This window comes from Lepidochelys kempii, chromosome 11, assembly GCF_965140265.1.
Source record: "Lepidochelys kempii isolate rLepKem1 chromosome 11, rLepKem1.hap2, whole genome shotgun sequence".
In the NCBI taxonomy this organism is placed as follows: Eukaryota; Metazoa; Chordata; order Testudines; family Cheloniidae; genus Lepidochelys; species Lepidochelys kempii.
In genome coordinates, this window is record NC_133266.1 from 62,514,431 (window position 1) to 62,531,352 (window position 16,922).

Sequence of the window (16,922 nt, forward strand, 5' to 3'; positions counted from 1 at the left end):
GATTTGAGTTTGTTCTTAATCATAATGCACTATACTTAATAATGGTTATGGAACTCTTAATTCCTCTGTTTGAAAAGCTTTAAATGTATTTACAACATTTATACAGTTTGTTTTTTCCAGACCAACATATGATGACATGCCATTTCCCACCTCCCCAATGGTTCCCCGGGATGTTTTCCTGCTTCCAGAAGAGGAGAAAGAGGTGGTAAGAAGCATACGGGAGATGCCTGGCACAGACCGTGAATCCATTGTTAAATCATGCTCCCCTTCTCCTTGCAGATCTCAGGAGGGCATAAAGTCAATTTCTGTGCCACAGACATTTATCCAAAAACTAAAGATGGGACAGGAACACATCTTAGAAATATCCCAGCAAACTTTGGACATCTGTAGCAATGAGAAAAAACATACAGTAATGGATGGTGCTCAAATTGCAAATAGTAGCTGTGATGGCCAGTTTACAGCTGTGAGCCCAGTATCTCACCATTTGCGTAGCACTCCTTTATGTCACAGTTCTCCTGTTAGCCCTGTAATTGCAAAAAATATTAGGTACTCAGCAACATCAAATTTGATTCCAAGTAGCAGATATGATCACATGCAGAAGGATGTATGCCATAAGGATGGATTATTAAACACAAATCCTAATCCTGTTCTGGCATCAGTCCACCCAAAAAACCCTTCATTTTCACATCAGAATCCTACCTGCAACCAAGGCAACTCTTCATATATTATCTCAGGTCAATCTTTTTTTAAACTAGATCGTTTACAATCTCAGGATGAAACTTTGGTGTCTGACTTCTGTCTCAGGGATCTTGTGGTTACTAGCAACTCACTAAGTTTTGGGGCATCCCCACAGTTAACAAGAAACAAAGACATCAAGGTGAGCAGGGTTGATGAAACTTCAGTAGATAGGATAATTGAAGAAGTCATTCTGAAGTACTGCCATGGAGCTCCACCTAATAAGTTGTCTTGCAAAGATGAAGAGAGTAATTCCTATTTAAATATTTCATCACTTCTGGATCACAGTAGTCTAGAGGGCTCTGAAATGAGTTTTAATTGTGAGGCACCTATTTGCTCAGGAGCAGGCCTACCCAAGGCAGCTACAAATGATATAGAATTCCTAAAAGAGGTCCAAGTAAACCTGGAAGATAGAAACTATGGAACCCAACTTAGTTCTGTTCTAAAAGGTGGTTCAGTGGAGCAAACAGAAGCAGCAACACAGGATATAATAATTCATAATGAGGAACCAGTTCTTCCAGCTCTGCCTCATGTGCCTCCTTCATTTGTGGGAAAGACGTGGTCCCAGATAATGTATGAAGATGATATAAAAATTGAAGCACTTGTGCGTGATTTCAAGGAGGGTCGTTTCCATTGTCATTTCAACAGTGAACCCTCTGCCAACTGTACGGGGAAGAGGATGAGGAAGAAGCAGAAAGATGAAAGGAAGAGTGACATTGTTACAGGTAACAGAACAGAAACTTCATCAGTTAAAGCATTGCCAGAATTTAATGATGCTGTAAGTGGTGGTTCTGATTTTGATAACTTGTTGGCCTCTGATACACTATGCAACCCACAAATACTTCAGATACCTAGAAAGAGGACGTGGCGCCTTGCTTCAAGATGCCAAGTGGTCAAAGTCAGCCATGGAACCCAAACCAGTTTAGTGAACTATCCAGTAGTAAAAAGAAAAATCATTAGAAAGGAGTCTGATCCACCAGATCAGAAAGCAAACATTATTTGGTCAGAGAATGAAAGAATTTCAAACATGAAAACCAGACTATGTGCCCTCAAGCTTCCTGAAGCATATACCAAAATTATGAGCCCTCTGCAGCCCAAGACAGTGGTTTATGTCCTTTCATGTCCAGAGATTAAACAATATAAAGGCAAACCCATAGATGCTCCCAAAATGAGGAGAAATCACAACTCCACAGACAGCAAGGACTCTGTAAGGTACAGATACAAACAATGTTCTCTTAAGTATTATGACCCACTGACAAATCGAATTCTGAAAACACCTCCCAAGAGCACAGTTAGAGAAAAAGCCAAAAAGCCCTCCCATGTTCGACAACTGTTCAGGAGTCTAAGCCTCGATGCAAACACGAAGAAACTATCTGATACGCAGAAAGAATATACACCATCTAAATCCTTCAATTGGCCAGGCTTCTATAGTTCCTCTTCAGCGGCTTTCCTGTCAGATCCAGTTAAAGGGAATGATATGAATTCAAGTCTGAGGACCGATGGATCTTCCATTTCCACAGAAAGGTCTGATTTTCCGGTATTTGTTCACTCAGAGAAGTCCTATAAACACTTAGTCATTTCACCTTTCAACTCCCATCAGTCTCAGATAGAAGGAGATGTTAGATTAACCCCAATTAATAGCAGGGTTGCCAAAATACCTTTGAAATCAATCAGGAGCGAATGGTTGGAGAGGGAGAATTCAAAGACAATGTGGAAGCGGAAAGAAGGCACTAGTAGGGAACCAGGTTTTTCCAAAAAGGCTTCAGTACCCATGTCTGTCAACTGTGGCCTTGTGAGAAGAGGAAGTAGAGTAGCCCCATGCAAACAAGCATCCAGAACTAAAAAGCGAAAAAAGGAGCAGATAAGAGGGAAGCTCTCCTCTTGTGCCCAAAAATCTTCTTCTGTCTTCTCCATCCATAGGCACCAGACAAGGAAACCTACTTTGGGAAAGCACCTCAAAAAGGAAAAACTTGATGCTAAAAAGCTAAATGTTAGGAGGAAACCCAGGAGGACATTTTTGAACTCTACAGTCATTTCAGGGATTACTGAAAAGAGGCAGAAAATCACAGCAGGGTCTTTTCCGAAGAAGCCAGAACTAGCTTCTTCCAAAGTTAGGAGCTGGGAGATAAGGGTCTCCCCAGCATTGTGAAATAGCCCTCTGGAAAAACTTCTAGTATACCTGTATTGGGAGGCTGTCTTGTTTTACCAATAGATAGCTAGCCAATAAAACAACAACAAACTTTTACTTACCCAACACCTGGGAATAGGCTGAGGAAAAAGAGAGTGAACAGAAGGTGATTATACAAAATCCAGGTGATGTGCCAGAACTGCAGATACGATGGATCAAAGGTCCAGTAATAAACTACTGTAGCAACAAACTAATTTCATGTTGGAATATGGGCACACTACATATTGCACTGTTTTTCTTTGAATGATGGTCCCTATTGAATTCCACTGAGAATTTGCATGTGTGCCATGCGTCTGGAGCTGGAGAGTTTGAATTAGTAGTGTCCATTGGTCTGCGCATGCACCCTTGCCTTGCGGATTCATCCTAGGTGACAAAGGGTCGGGTGGACGGACTGCATCTCCAGTTCCTTCTCACAACTGCATGGTCCAAGTCAGAGCTGCTAATGTCCTCTCGTCTCTGCACTTTTAAAAGAAAAATGTTTTAGAAATTGTCTATAGTTAGTTTTTTATTCTGCTGTCATTACTGTTTCTTAGGTAGTTAAGTTTTTAGTAATAGTTTTTGTAGGATTTGGACTTTTGGGGGAATCTGTTTTTTTTTAATCCCCAGCAACCCCACACACCGGTACTAGATTATGCCAAAAATGCCAGGATTCAGGATTTGCACTTCCTGCCCCCGTTTTGTTCTCCATCAGCAATGAGCACCAGTGCTGCTTCTACTGCTTGGGAGAAGCCCATATTTCAGAGCTTGAACCTGGCTCTGGTGGTACCGCTGCTATGGACCCCATGCCAGGGCCTAGTTCGGAGGCAAGGAAGCATGCACATAAGCATGGAGGCAAGTCTTCCTCCGAGCCAAAAAAGAATGATGTGCCTTCCATGAGTTCCAGCCACAGAGAAGCAGCATGTTCCAAGGTGTCCACGTATGACACAAAACTTATGCAGACCAACAGATTTGCCAGTACAGAGAACCAAGCTGCACATGCCTTCAGTGTCAGCTTCCTTTAAAACAAGGGATCCACCACTTCTTGGACAGTCTTCTGCTCTGGTGCTCGCTACAGAACAGGAACCGTTGACACAGGGATGCTTGGAGAAAGCACCGGAGTCACATGAGCGGTTTGCCGTGGCGGAACCAAGATGTTCGCACCTTCCTCTGCCACCTGCACCTAGAAAAGCAGTGAGAGATAAAAAGGCATCTTTTAAAAAGTGGAAGTCAAATCCTAGTGAGGTAAATAGAAAGGCGCATAAACACTGCCAAATTAAGTGTGAAAATGTAATAAGAAAAGACAAAAAGGAGTTTGAAGAACAGCTAGCCAAAAACTCAAAAGGTAATAACGAAATGTTTTTTAAGTACATCAGAAGCAGGAAGCCTGCTAAATAACCAGTTGGGCCCCTGGATGGTCGAGATACAAAAGGAGCACTTAAAGACGATAAAGTCACTACAGAGAAACTAAACGAATTCTTTTCTTCAGCCTTCATGGCTGAGGATGTTAGGGAGATTCCCAAACCTGAGCCATCTTTTGTAGGTGACAAATCTGAGGAATTGTCACAGATTGAAGTGTCACTAGAAGAGGTTTTGGAATTAATTGAGAAACTTAACAGTAACAAGTCACTGGGACCAGATGGCATTCACCCAAGAGTTCTGAAAGAACTCAAATGTGAAATTGCAGAACTATTAACTATGGTTTGTGACCTGTCCTTTTAAATCAGCCTCCGTACCCAATGACTGGAAGATAGCTAATATAACATCAATATTTAAAAAGGACTCTATAGGTGATCTTGGCAATTACAGAGTGGTAAGTCTAACATCCGTACCAGGCAAATTAGTTGAAACAATAATAAAGAATAAAATTGTCAGACACAGAGAGGAACATAAATTGTTGGGCAAAAGTCAACATAGTTTTTGTAAAGGGAAATCAGGTCTTACTAATCTGTTAGAGTTCTGTGAAGGGGTCAACATACATGTGGACAAGGGGGATCAAGTGGACTTAGTGTACTTAGATTTCCAGAAAGCCTTTGACAAGGTCCCTCACCAAAGGCTCTTACGTAAATTAAGTTGTCATGGGATAAGAGGGAAGATTCTTTCATGGATTGAGAACTAGCTAAAAGATAGGGAACAAAGGGTAGGAATAAATGGTAAATTTTCAGAATGGAGAGGGGTAACTAGTGGTGTTCCCCAAGGATCAGTCCTAGGACCAATCCTATTCAACTTACTCATAAATGACCTGGAGAAAGGGGTAAACCGTGAGGTGGCAAAGTTTGCAGATGATACTAAACTGCTCAAGATAGTTAAGACCAAAGCAGACTGTGAAGAACTTCAAAAAGATCTCACAAAACTAAGTGATTGGGCAACAAAATGGCAAATGAAATTTCATGTGGATAAATGTAAAGTAATGCACATTGGAAAAAATAACCCCAACTATACATACAATATGAGGGGGGCAAATTTAGCTACAACAAATAGGGTGAAAGATCTTGGAATCCTTGTGGATAGTTCTCTGAAGACGTCCATGCAGTGTGCAGCCGCAGTCAAAAAAGCAAACGGGATGTTAGGAATCAGTAAAAACGAGATAGAGTATAAGACGGAGAATATCTTATTGCCCTTATATAAATCCTTGGTATGCCCACATCTTGAATACTGCATACAGATGTGGTCCCCTCATCTCAAAAAAGATATACTGGCATTAGAAAAGGTTCAGAAAAGGGCAACTAAAATAATTAGGGATTTGGAACAGGTCCCATATGAGGAGAGGTTAAAGAGGCTAGGACTTTTCATCTTGGAAAAGAGGCGACTAAGGGGGGATATGATAGAGGTATATAAAATCATGAGTGGTGTGGAGAAAGTGAATAAGGAAAAGTTATTTACTTGTTCCCATAATATAAGATCTAGGGGCCACCAAATGAAATTAATGGGCACCAGGTTTAAAACAAAGAAAAGGAAGTTCTTCTTCACTCAGCGCACAGTCAACCTGTGGAACTCCTTGCCTGAGGAGGTTGTGAAGGCTAGGACTATAACAGGATTTAAAAGAGAACTGGATAAATTCATGGAGGCTAAGTCCATTAATGGCTATTAGCCAGGATGGGTAAGGAATGGTGTCCCTAGGGTGGAGATGGATGGCAGGAGAGAGATCACTTGATCATTACCTGTTAGGTTCACTCCTTCTGGGGCACCTGGCATTGGCCACTGTTGGTAGACAGGATACTGGGCTGGATGGATCTTTGGTCTGACCCAGTATGGCCATTCTTATGTTCTTATAAGTCTGATCTCCTGTCTGGCACTTGCCACAGCCAGGCCCCACTTGGATGCCTCCTTCTGTGGATTGCACACTTCCAACGGTACTGCCATTGGAACCAGGATCTGAGTTCTTTTCGTCCTTGGATTCTGACAGAGCATGAGAACTGCCCATTCCCTACTTCCAGTATGAGTACCCAAAGGGACTGCCAGTGGAGTGGCAATACCCCTCCCCCCAACAACAGAGAAGCCACTGGTTGCCTTCAGCATGGGGCCCTCCGCAACATCCACAGGATCAGTCTTTCTGGCCCTATTGAGGGTCCTGATCTCAGTACCTACTCTCAGAACTTTCCTGTTCCACGTGGGAGGCTTTGCCTCTGTCCCCGTTGGGGCACCCTTGAGCAGACGCTCTGAAGAAGTTATGGAGGATGAACTACTCAGTCCTGTTCCAACGGTACCGCTGGAGCAGGAATGCTTCCCTTCATCCTCTTCAAATGCTGCAGTCACTTCAGCCTCCCCCTTGTCTCCTGGTGATTTTTGCCAGTTCCAAGAACTCCTGCAAAGAATGGCGGACGAGCTTCATAGTCCACTGGAGGAAGTACAAGACAAGCTGCATCAACGCCTGGACATCTTTCATTCCTTGGTACTGAGCAGGGTTGCCCTACCAGTCAACAAAGCTATTCTTCAGCCAGCTTGAATGGTTTGGCATACCCCAGCCACTTGCACACAGAGAAGAGATACTACATACCAACCCAGGGGTCAGAGTTTTCTTTCCCCACCCCAATTCTCTCATGGTGCAAGCAGCAACGGAATGCTCCAGACACCAACATCTGTGCTCCACCCGACAGATAAGCAGGGCAAACATTTAGAGCTTCTGGGATGCAAGGTCTTCTCTTCAGCAAGCCTCCAATTCCAATTTCAAACTACCAAGCCTTGGTGGTCAAATAACAATGGTAAAGTGAGGGACTTTACTGAAAAGCTGCCTCGCAAGATTGAGCATGTTTCCAGTCTATCCTGGAGGAGAGTAAGCTGGTGGCTAGAATGGTGCTTCAGTCGGCTATGAATGCTGCAGATACCACTTTACGCTCAATTATCCACAGGCATTGTCATGCGAAGGGAATCATGGCTTCACTCATGCAGTTTTCCCAGAGATGTGCAGAATACCATTGAATCATAGAATCATAGAATATCAGGGTTGGAAGGGACCTCAGGAGGTCATCTAGTCCAACCCCCTGCTCAAAAGCAGGACCCATACCCAATTAAATCATCCCAGCCAGGGCTTTGTCAAGCCTGACCTTAAAAACTTCTAAGGAAGGAGATTCCACCACCTCCCTAGGCAACGCATTCCAGTGTTTCACCACCCTCCTAGTGAAAAAGTTTTTCCTAATATCCAACCTAAACCTCCCCCCCTGCAACTTGAGACCATTACTCCTTGTCCTTCCATTGAGGACCTTCCTTTTGATGAGTCACCTGTTTAATCAGAAAACCAACAAATCCCTCCATTCCCTCAAGGATTCCAGAGCCACACTTAGATTGCTGGGTATCTATACACTTGTACGCCAGCAAAAATTCTACTGCCCACCACCCACAGTGATTCACTTCTCCCTAGTTCTTCCATCAGAGGCCATATAAACCTCCTTGTAAGTGCCAGAAGACCCAACGAATCCCACCCTCCAGGCCCGGCTTCTCCGTCTTTGTCGTCTTCCATGCAGTCCTCTCCAAAGCAATATTTCTGTGTACCACTAGAGAACTGTCAACCACCAGGCCCTCTGCCATGGAACCAACCCACCCCCTTTGGGGGGTCATCTAGCACTCTTCTTACCAGCTTGGAGTGCAATAATAACTGATAAGTGGGTCCTGGATGACATCTACTATGGTTATACAAGTTACCACACTACTTCATCCAGATCCCCTGCTTTGATCCCTTTTCAGGGACCACTCTCATGACAGCATCCTTGCCCTAAAAATAGACTCCCTCTACTGCAAAGGGGAGCAATAGAGCACATTCTTCCGAACTATCAGGGCACAGGGTTATTCCACTTACTTCCAGGTACTCAAGGAAAAGAGTGCCTGGAGACCAATCCTGGACCTACGTCACTTCAGCCACTTCATCTGCAAGCCCAAGTTTAGTATGGTTACCTTAGCAGCCATCACACCTTCTCTAGAAAAAGGCATGTGGGTTTACGGCTCTATTTTCACATAGATATCCATCCAACCCCCAGGAGATTCCTGAGGCTCATGTTGGGTCTTCAGCATTTTCAGTGCAGGGTCCTACCATTTGACTCACCACTGCTTCCCAGATCTTCACCAAGGTTTTCTCTGTCATGACAGCCCACTTCAGGCATATAGGGGTCCTTATTTTTCCTCTTCCTCACACTCAGTGGAATACAATAAGGACCATGACTTGAAGAAGAACAGGTTACTTACCTGTAACTGGAGGTTCTTTGAGATGTAGGTGTCTATCTGTATTCCACTTTCCCCTCTGCTGTGGATCTATTCACTTTGCGGTGGAGAAGGAACTGGAGACGTGGTCTGTTCGGTCCACCTTTTATCGCTTTGGACAAATCCATGGGGCAAAGGAGGGGTGCATGTGCAGACCAAAGGACACTACTACTTTCAGTTTGTCTGGCTCTGGAGTCATGGCATGCATGCATAAATCCTCTGCAGAATACAGATAGGGACCACCCATCTCGAGGGTAAGTAATCTCCTCTTCTAGTGTGTAAAGTTACAGAAATTGTGTATTTGTTTAAATTAAGCACTTAGGACCCTATTTACTACACTTCAGTGCACCATCACCCTTTACAGGAGACAAACTGAGCTTGAATTGTATCATATTGTATTGTGTGATACTAAATACAGTGCATTATGCTGCATTAGACTATAATAAAGTATCATGTAGAATCAACATTATTTATTGTGCCTACCTTTCCTCACAATTGTAAAGTGTAAAAATATGATTAAACAATTGTGCTAGAAATTAAATGGAGTAATATTAAGTTGTAGGGAATATGTATTTGTGTTTGTATGTGTATATTCACATCTAATTACACATACAATACATTTTCAAGACTGTTTCAACAGCAGTTTAATACAGTATGATACAAAGCAGATCACTGCAATAGTGTCTTCAACAAATATACGATTACAGTATTGTAGCAAGTTGTGTAATTTAGTGTTTTTCTAAAACCATGTCCAGCTTTATTGGACAAAACTAGAGCACTGTGGACTTTCACTCTAGCAATAATGAATGGTGTTGGTAAAGAAATAATCTTTCCAGTGCTATACAAGCAACATGGATGGTCCTAATGAAACCTCAAAAACCAAAAGAAATTTAGAGTTAAATCTGAAAATTTAGCTTAATGGTTTGTTTCATAATTCACCTTCGCATTCTTGAATAGATCAGAGAAAAAGTTTGTACTAGTGAGTGTGAATAGCAGTGGGTTATCCTGAATTTCAGCCTTAACTGTGAAGCCCTTTTGGTTTTTTTGTGTATTTAGAGCAGACCTGTTTTTACTTAAACTTAGTTTACTGTAGTTGAGAGTTTCCTTCTTTTTAAAACTTAGTAAAATATTTTTAAAAACAATCTAAGGCCATGAGAGTTTAGTCAGCTAAGGACTATTTTGTAAATACTTAACTGCAGTTTTAAAATAATCCTACTCCATACTGACTTATGGTTGGTTATTAACGGTCTTAACAATTCCACATATCTCTAGGTGGGTCCCTACCAAATTCACAGACATGAAAAACACACCTTGGACCGTGAAATTTGGTCTCCCCTGTGAAATCTGGCTATTGTAGGGTGGTCACAGTATTGCCCCCCCCCCTTATATTTGTGCTGCCTTCAGAACTGGGCGGCCAGAGAGTGGCAGCTGCTGGCCAGGCGTCCAGCTCTGAAGACGGAGCTGCCACCACCAGCAGTGCAAAAGTGGGAGTAGCATAGTATGAGTGGGGTCATCACTTGGGGGCAGCAGAGCTGGCCTTACGGTGGGCGATGTGGGTAATCTTCCAGGGTGCCATGGTCAGGAGGGCACTGTGCTCTCACCCCCGTCCCCCCCACTAAGACTGCTTTAACTCCCAAGCACTGGGCCCAGAGCTGGGGAAGGGTAGGGCTGTGGGAGCCCCAGTCGGGGGCTCCTACCATGCGCTGGGTTCCAGCTCCTAGTTCTGGCTAGGGTGGGAAGGGATGGGACTTCCTCTTCTTCTGCACAGGTCACACCACCTCTGGGAACCTCTCCGGGCTGCAGGAAGTTCTGTGGCTGCTGGCTGGGAGCCCAGCTCTGAAGGCAGCGTCACTGCCAGCAGCAACATAGAAAAGAGAGTGGTAATATCATGTCATGCCACCTTTACTTCTGTGCTGCTGCTCCCTTCGGAGCTGGGCTTCCAGCCAGCAGCCGCCACGCTACGACCACCCAGCTCTGAAGGCAACAGTAGAAAAGCCTATAGCCTTTTTTCTTTTTAGAACTATTATAGTGACAGCCTCTTTTGTCAAGGCATGTTTAGAATTTGCAGACCCCGATCCTGCAAATACTTCTGCACTTTGAACTTCACCTGGGTCAAGTATAGCATGTACTTATAATATCTTCAGGATCAGCACCTTAATTTGCAGATTTACAACTCAATAAACCATACAAAATTGTTTGGAATTTTCTGAAATCCATTTGAAAATTAAACAAAAAATAGCAGTAATTTGGAATGGAAAATACCCATCTAGCCTTATTATACATCTTCTTGCCAGTGCACAGGATGATTGTGCATATGCAAAAAGAAAAAGTTTAAACAACTGGTTTATTTGCATTTTTCCAAAGTGCCCATGGTCACTAGTTTGAGTTAGAGACTTAATGGACTTCAAAATATTGGTTTTAAAAAACACCATTTTTGAGTTTTATTAAATAAAAAAGCACCATAAACAACTAATAGGGTTTTTTTAAATTAATACTCATCTCTTCTTTTGATGCATGTGCATAATTCCCATGTTAAATAAGAGGTTGCATGTATTTACATCACCAGAGATTAGATTCTTTTATAACTCATGGTTATTTTTTTTTAACTTTAGAAATAGCTTTTATTTTCCCAGAGGCCTTCTTATACACTTGTCAGTTCAAGACAGAATCTTAGGACCATGTTATAAATCACTGGAAATAAGGGTTTCTTTTTTAAAAAAAGAAAAACAGCTGCCACTGGTAGCCCCATTAACTAATTGTGCCTCTATAATTTGATATTTTGTCTAATAATGTAACTGTTTTTTTTAAAAATCAAAGTTGTAAAGGAAAGATTTTTATAGTAAAGTTAATTTTTAAATAAAAGTTTTAAAGCAAAAGGGTTTTCTTTAGAGGTAAACTTATGTTTTAAATCGAAGTGTTAAACTAAGTTAGTACCTTAGATAAATTTCATGCTGACATATATTTTTATGGTATAAGAATGTCCTCTCTACCTAACCTGTTCTGACTCGTTTTCGGATACGCATAGTTCTGTTTGTAAATGGGGTTTTGTGCACATTCTACTTGAGAACAATTGTGTTTTTATTTTTATATATATATATATATATATAAAAATTTTTACGGTCAGTAAATGGACTGTCCTTCATGTTATCAGCTGTAAACTTGTGCTTCTCTCACATACACAACTTTCCCTTGGAACCTCGTAATATCCACATGTTGAAGACTTTATAATATAAAAAATGTTATGCATTTTTGCATGAAAAGCCTTTTGTAAATAGGGCCCTAAGTCAGTGATTTTTTTAACAAATTAAATAATTGACTATATTTAAATAAGAGTTTAAATAATTATATATTTTCCTTTAAAACCAGTATGAAGAGTAACAGCTTATTTTTTTAAAGAAAAAAAAAAAGTACTTGGAGTATAAGTTTTGGAAAACTATTGCTGTAATAGTGGCAAAATCACATTTATTGTATGTAAAAATTCTTTATATACCTGACTTCTGACTGTTAAAGACCTTTTCTGTGCATGCTCACTGAATATGAAAGAAAGAGAAAACAATGACATCAGAGGTAAATATAGAAACTCGGAAAGAAAGCTGAGGGGAGGTCGTGGCAAAGGATGCTCAGAGGAAGCCAATGTGTGTGTGTTTGAGGTCGGTGAGAGTCATTTGTTTAAAAAGAGCAGGGCTGACATTTTCAAAGTGGTTGAGATGTGTTCCCTAGATACACATCTCCCATTAAAATGAATGGGTCAGATTCTGCTACCATTATTCATGTTAAATAGTACCTTATTTCATGAGTAGTCCCACTGAAAACAAAAGACCTGAATAAAGATGGTAGAATCTGATCCAGTGAAAATGGGGGAAGGGATGTGAGTGAAATTCTGATCATGTTGAAGGCAATGGAAATATTCCTTCTGACTTCAGTGCGGCCAGGATTTCACCCAGTGTATCTAAATCATTTGCATACACTGAAAGCCTCAACCCAGATTCATGCAGGGAAGCAAAAAAGGGGGAATGGCCTGGGGGGGAGGGGGGTATTTTTATAGAAGTGGTCTTTTTTGCTACTATTCATTAAAGTAAATTTAGTGAAAACTTAGACTAACAGCCGAAAGGGAATAGTTCCGAGCCCTGTTTCTTGGTCCATGTTATATATAATTGACTTTTACAATTTTTTTCACATTTCATTGATTAAAACAAATTTGTGACTTGTCTGACTTCCCTGCCATGCTCTCTCCACCATTTAAAACCTGGCTTTTCTTCCCCACTGAAATTTTTATTATTATTTTTTGTTTATTTGCATTACTGTAGCATCCGGGGGCCCAATTATGGACTTGGATCCCATTGTGCTATGTCTAAACATAGAACAAAAGGATAGTTCGTGCCTCAAAGAGCTTACAATCTAATATAAATTTAGCAATTTCCCCCTCCAATTCTTGTTCTGTTTTGATTTTTTCCTCTCCAGTTCTTTCTAGCTAATTTGCCTGTATTAATTTGTATATGATGTTCTCATGACCATAGTATCAAAATGTTCCTTTTTGAGGCCCTGATTCAGAAAGGTATTTAAGTATGTGCATAACTGAGTGAACAGAACTACTCAGAGTTACACATGTATTTAAGTACATTGCTGAACTGGTGCCCAGCTGGGTACTGTCATTTTGTGCTTAATATTTTCACATTATTTTTCTTATCTTTATTTTGAATTTTCTCCTTTGATGCTGTAATTCTTTCCCTCTTTTCTGTCTCTGACTCTTCAGTCACTTACTGTTACTGTTATTACAAACTCACTTTGTCTTATGTGTTGATTGCTGGCCTTGTGCAATGCTGCAGTTTGATGGCTTTTCCATTTTATTAATATTTTTCTTAATCCTACTGGTTTTTCAGATTTCCTGTTTTTGCCCATTTCCCCTTAAGGCATCTTTGTTTGCGTTAGCTCCTTTTTGCATTTTCTGCCATTAAATTTTTTTACCTTCTATCTGGAAACAAATAACAGGAATGTCTAGTATGGGACCAAATGAACTAAGAGTTATTCCAGAAGAGGAGAGAACATCCTAACAATTGAATGCCTGTTTATAATTATGGATTGGATTGGGAAAATAAAGTAAAAAATATATCATTTTGTAATGTATGCAGAAATTTGTTTTGTGCTGTCAGTTGATTTGTTATAAATTACAGTATTTTAGATCACCTCTTCCTGGAAGCTTTCCAGTGGCATAGGTCTGAGCATGCCCAGAAAGCAAAGGTTTTCTTTCTTGTTTGTCTTTAATGTTTTACAGATATGAGTTTGTTCATTCCTCCAACCACAAAACATCACAAGTCCTGTTCTAATAAAATAAAGACTGAATTTTGCATTTTTGTTTCTTTATTCATGAAATATGATTAATATATCATCAGCTGGCACTATTTATTCTGGAGAGATCAACACAATTTATTCTTTTTCCTAGACAACCTCTTGTCTCATGGCTGGCCCAGTCATAATTGATGTGGACATTCATAGTCTCATAATTAGTGACATCCTGGCCCCATTGAAGTCAAAGGGAGTTTTACCATTGACTTCAGTGGAAACAGGATTTTACCCCAAGCTCCTGGGTTAATGACAGCAATTGCTTACATTGAAAGATAATATTTTTAGGATAGCATTTAATAGATATTCTAGGTGTTTTCAGCTGCTAAAATGCATTTAGAGATTAGGAGTACCAGCCCCATATGACCTGCCAGCTCCCTGCAGACCACCAGCCAGTTCTCCACAGGCCACCAGTGGCCTATAGACCACAGCTTGAGAACCTTAATTTAATGAGCTAGAGCAATGTTTTAGAGATGTTACAATTTTATGTAGCCTTCCATTTTGGGTAGGACCACTTGGTATTACTCTGCAATCCTGTAGATCAAACTAGAACTGACCATGGAAATAGATGAACCAAAAGCACCTTGTGCATAAATACTTTGTTTTTCTGGTAAACAACAGAATTTTATATCTTTTATCTGGTTATACTGATTAAATATCTTTATACTCCCTGCTGCCATACCTCACTAAGAAGATGTGCTCTTGTAGGGTCTTACAAACTAAACTGTGTCAGGTTGGATCAATAAACAGATAGCAAGCTTTTAAAGAACATTGCAGAAAACAGTGGTTTGGTTCAGTAGGTGGTACTCCTTCTTATGGCCCCAAATTCATTACTGCACTTAAGCATGTGCAGAAGGTTAGGCATGTGTTACAGAGTTTAAGGCTAGAATGGAACACTAGATCATTTTATTCTGATTTGTATATCACAGGCCACCAACAGTACCTAGTACCCACACACTAAACCCAACAACCAAAATGAGACCAAAGTGTTACAACCCATAGGAGACTAGACTATTATGTGCCACAAGAAAAGAGTAGGACTGGGTGAGGTACACCAGTGCTCAAGGCCTCTGCAATGGCAGGTAATTGGTTCAGTGAGACATACCCAGATAATCCTGGCAAGTGATCTGCTCCCACACACTACAGAGGAAGGTAAAAACACCCAAAATTCTCTACCACTCTGGCATGGTGAAAAATTCCTTCCTGATCCCACATATGACTATCAGTTCCCAAGCATGTGAGCAAAAACCAACTAGCCAAGCACTTAAAGAGAGAATGCTCAGTGCCACCTTAAGGGTTTTGTTGAATCAGGGCCTAAATTGTTAGTGAACCAATGGCCCAGAATCATGATAGGAGGCACATTTGGAGGTGCCGTCAATGAAATAGAAAACAAAAGTATTGACCATATGGTCATCAAAGGTCCAATTATACTTTTGTAAATGTAGAGGTGCAAAACCTGTATCCTAATTCTGACTTGCGTAATGATATTTGCATATGATATTTGTAAGCTATTAAAGGTGGGGACCACCTTTTACTATGTGCTTGTACTTTGTATCTAACTCAGTGGCCCTGATCCTGGTTGGCACCCTTGGTTGTCACAGTAATACAGATAATCATATCCTTTTAGTTTCAGCTGGATACCGTAGAATTCTTCAGTATCTGTCCCAGACTGTTATGTAGAGCTTCTGTATGCTGCTAAACAGCTGTTTCTCCCCTCCGCTCCCAGATATCAAACTTATTTTATGTATATTAATTAAAGTGTCGAGGGGTCCACTGGTGGGAGAAAAAGTACCCATATAAGTTCACTATTATATGCACTGTGGTCAGAGGCCAGGTGATTTTAAAGCTGTTTCAGTCTGTCATTGCATTCCCTTCCTAAGGTGGAGAAAAACGTAGTCAAGTCTCCTCTGATTTCCCCAAGAAATGAAAAAGGAGTAGTTGATAGTATCATGTACTACAGCTGGTTAGTTTTCATACTTGCTGTTTCATTTCCATTTAAGAATTAGCATGGGTTGCAATTTAAGATGTTGGGCTTAACCTGTTTAAGGACTAGCATTGGGGCAATAATATTGTACAAATATATTACAGGACCAAATCATGTCCTGGCCAGTTCATCAAGGGGAGCAGAGATGCTGCTTTATCCTCTAGGCCATACACACGAGTAGTTAGTGAGAGTCATACTCACTCCTGAATGCACAAACTACAGCCTTGTGGATGTGATACGAAAGCAGGACCCACTTCTTAACACACTCTCATGTTGTGATGAGGAGAGGTTCTCTACTTATTTTCCTCACTCTGTAACCTTGGTACCAGTGCAACAGAAGGCAGGAGTTAGCCTATTGGATGGTTAGAGAATCTGTTGACTTGAACATAGTAAAAGTTCAGCCAAAACAGAGACTAAGAAATGTCCAACATCCAAATAAATCCCCATGGTAAACTCCCTGCTCTACATCATTTCTAATTCAGCTCTTTCGTGCTCCCAGTTTGTTATTTTACATAACTAAATTTAATAATTAATAATTTTTACTGTCCATGTCATCCTTTCAGCCCCTGCTATGAGAGAAAACTAGCTATTCTGAGGGGCTGCGTCACATTTCTCTGGTTCAGAGTTAAAGATAAAAGTATTAAAGCAATATGCTGCCATCAACGGACTTTGCTGAACATTTAAAGCACTGTAGTTACAACTTTGCCCTGACAATCAAGACTAAGTAGTCGCATGCTTAACTTGTGGTGGAAACTCTTGTTTAAGAGATTAGAATCTAATATCCTAAGTTATGGATACAATTGAACATAGACTTACAAGTTTTCCATGACAGATGTTTATGGCTTTTAGATTCGCCAGTGTGTCTCTTTAACACCAACATATTTTTCAGTTTGTTCTAGAAAGCTGTCATTTTTGAGTAGTTGCAACATACTGTACCTGTTTTATTGAGTGTGAGGTCAGGATAATGTTGCAGCCAAAGTCAGCATATTTTCATATATATTTTTATAC

At 40.7% G+C, this 16,922-nt stretch overlaps 1 protein-coding gene across 6 annotated transcripts in view; it reads left to right on the plus strand.

Moving 5' to 3' along the window:
• ZDBF2 (zinc finger DBF-type containing 2) overlaps positions 1–13,930 on the plus strand; it is a 39,538-nt gene extending 25,608 nt beyond the window's left edge. For all 6 annotated transcript variants that reach the window (XM_073306549.1, XM_073306545.1, XM_073306546.1 and 3 more), the window contains one exon: positions 121–13,930. In XM_073306549.1, the coding sequence (XP_073162650.1) occupies positions 121–2,884 (2,764 nt within the window). In that variant the 3' untranslated portion in view covers positions 2,885–13,930. The remainder of the gene's footprint in view (positions 1–120) is intronic.
• The last annotated feature ends 2,992 nt before the right edge of the window (positions 13,931–16,922 follow it).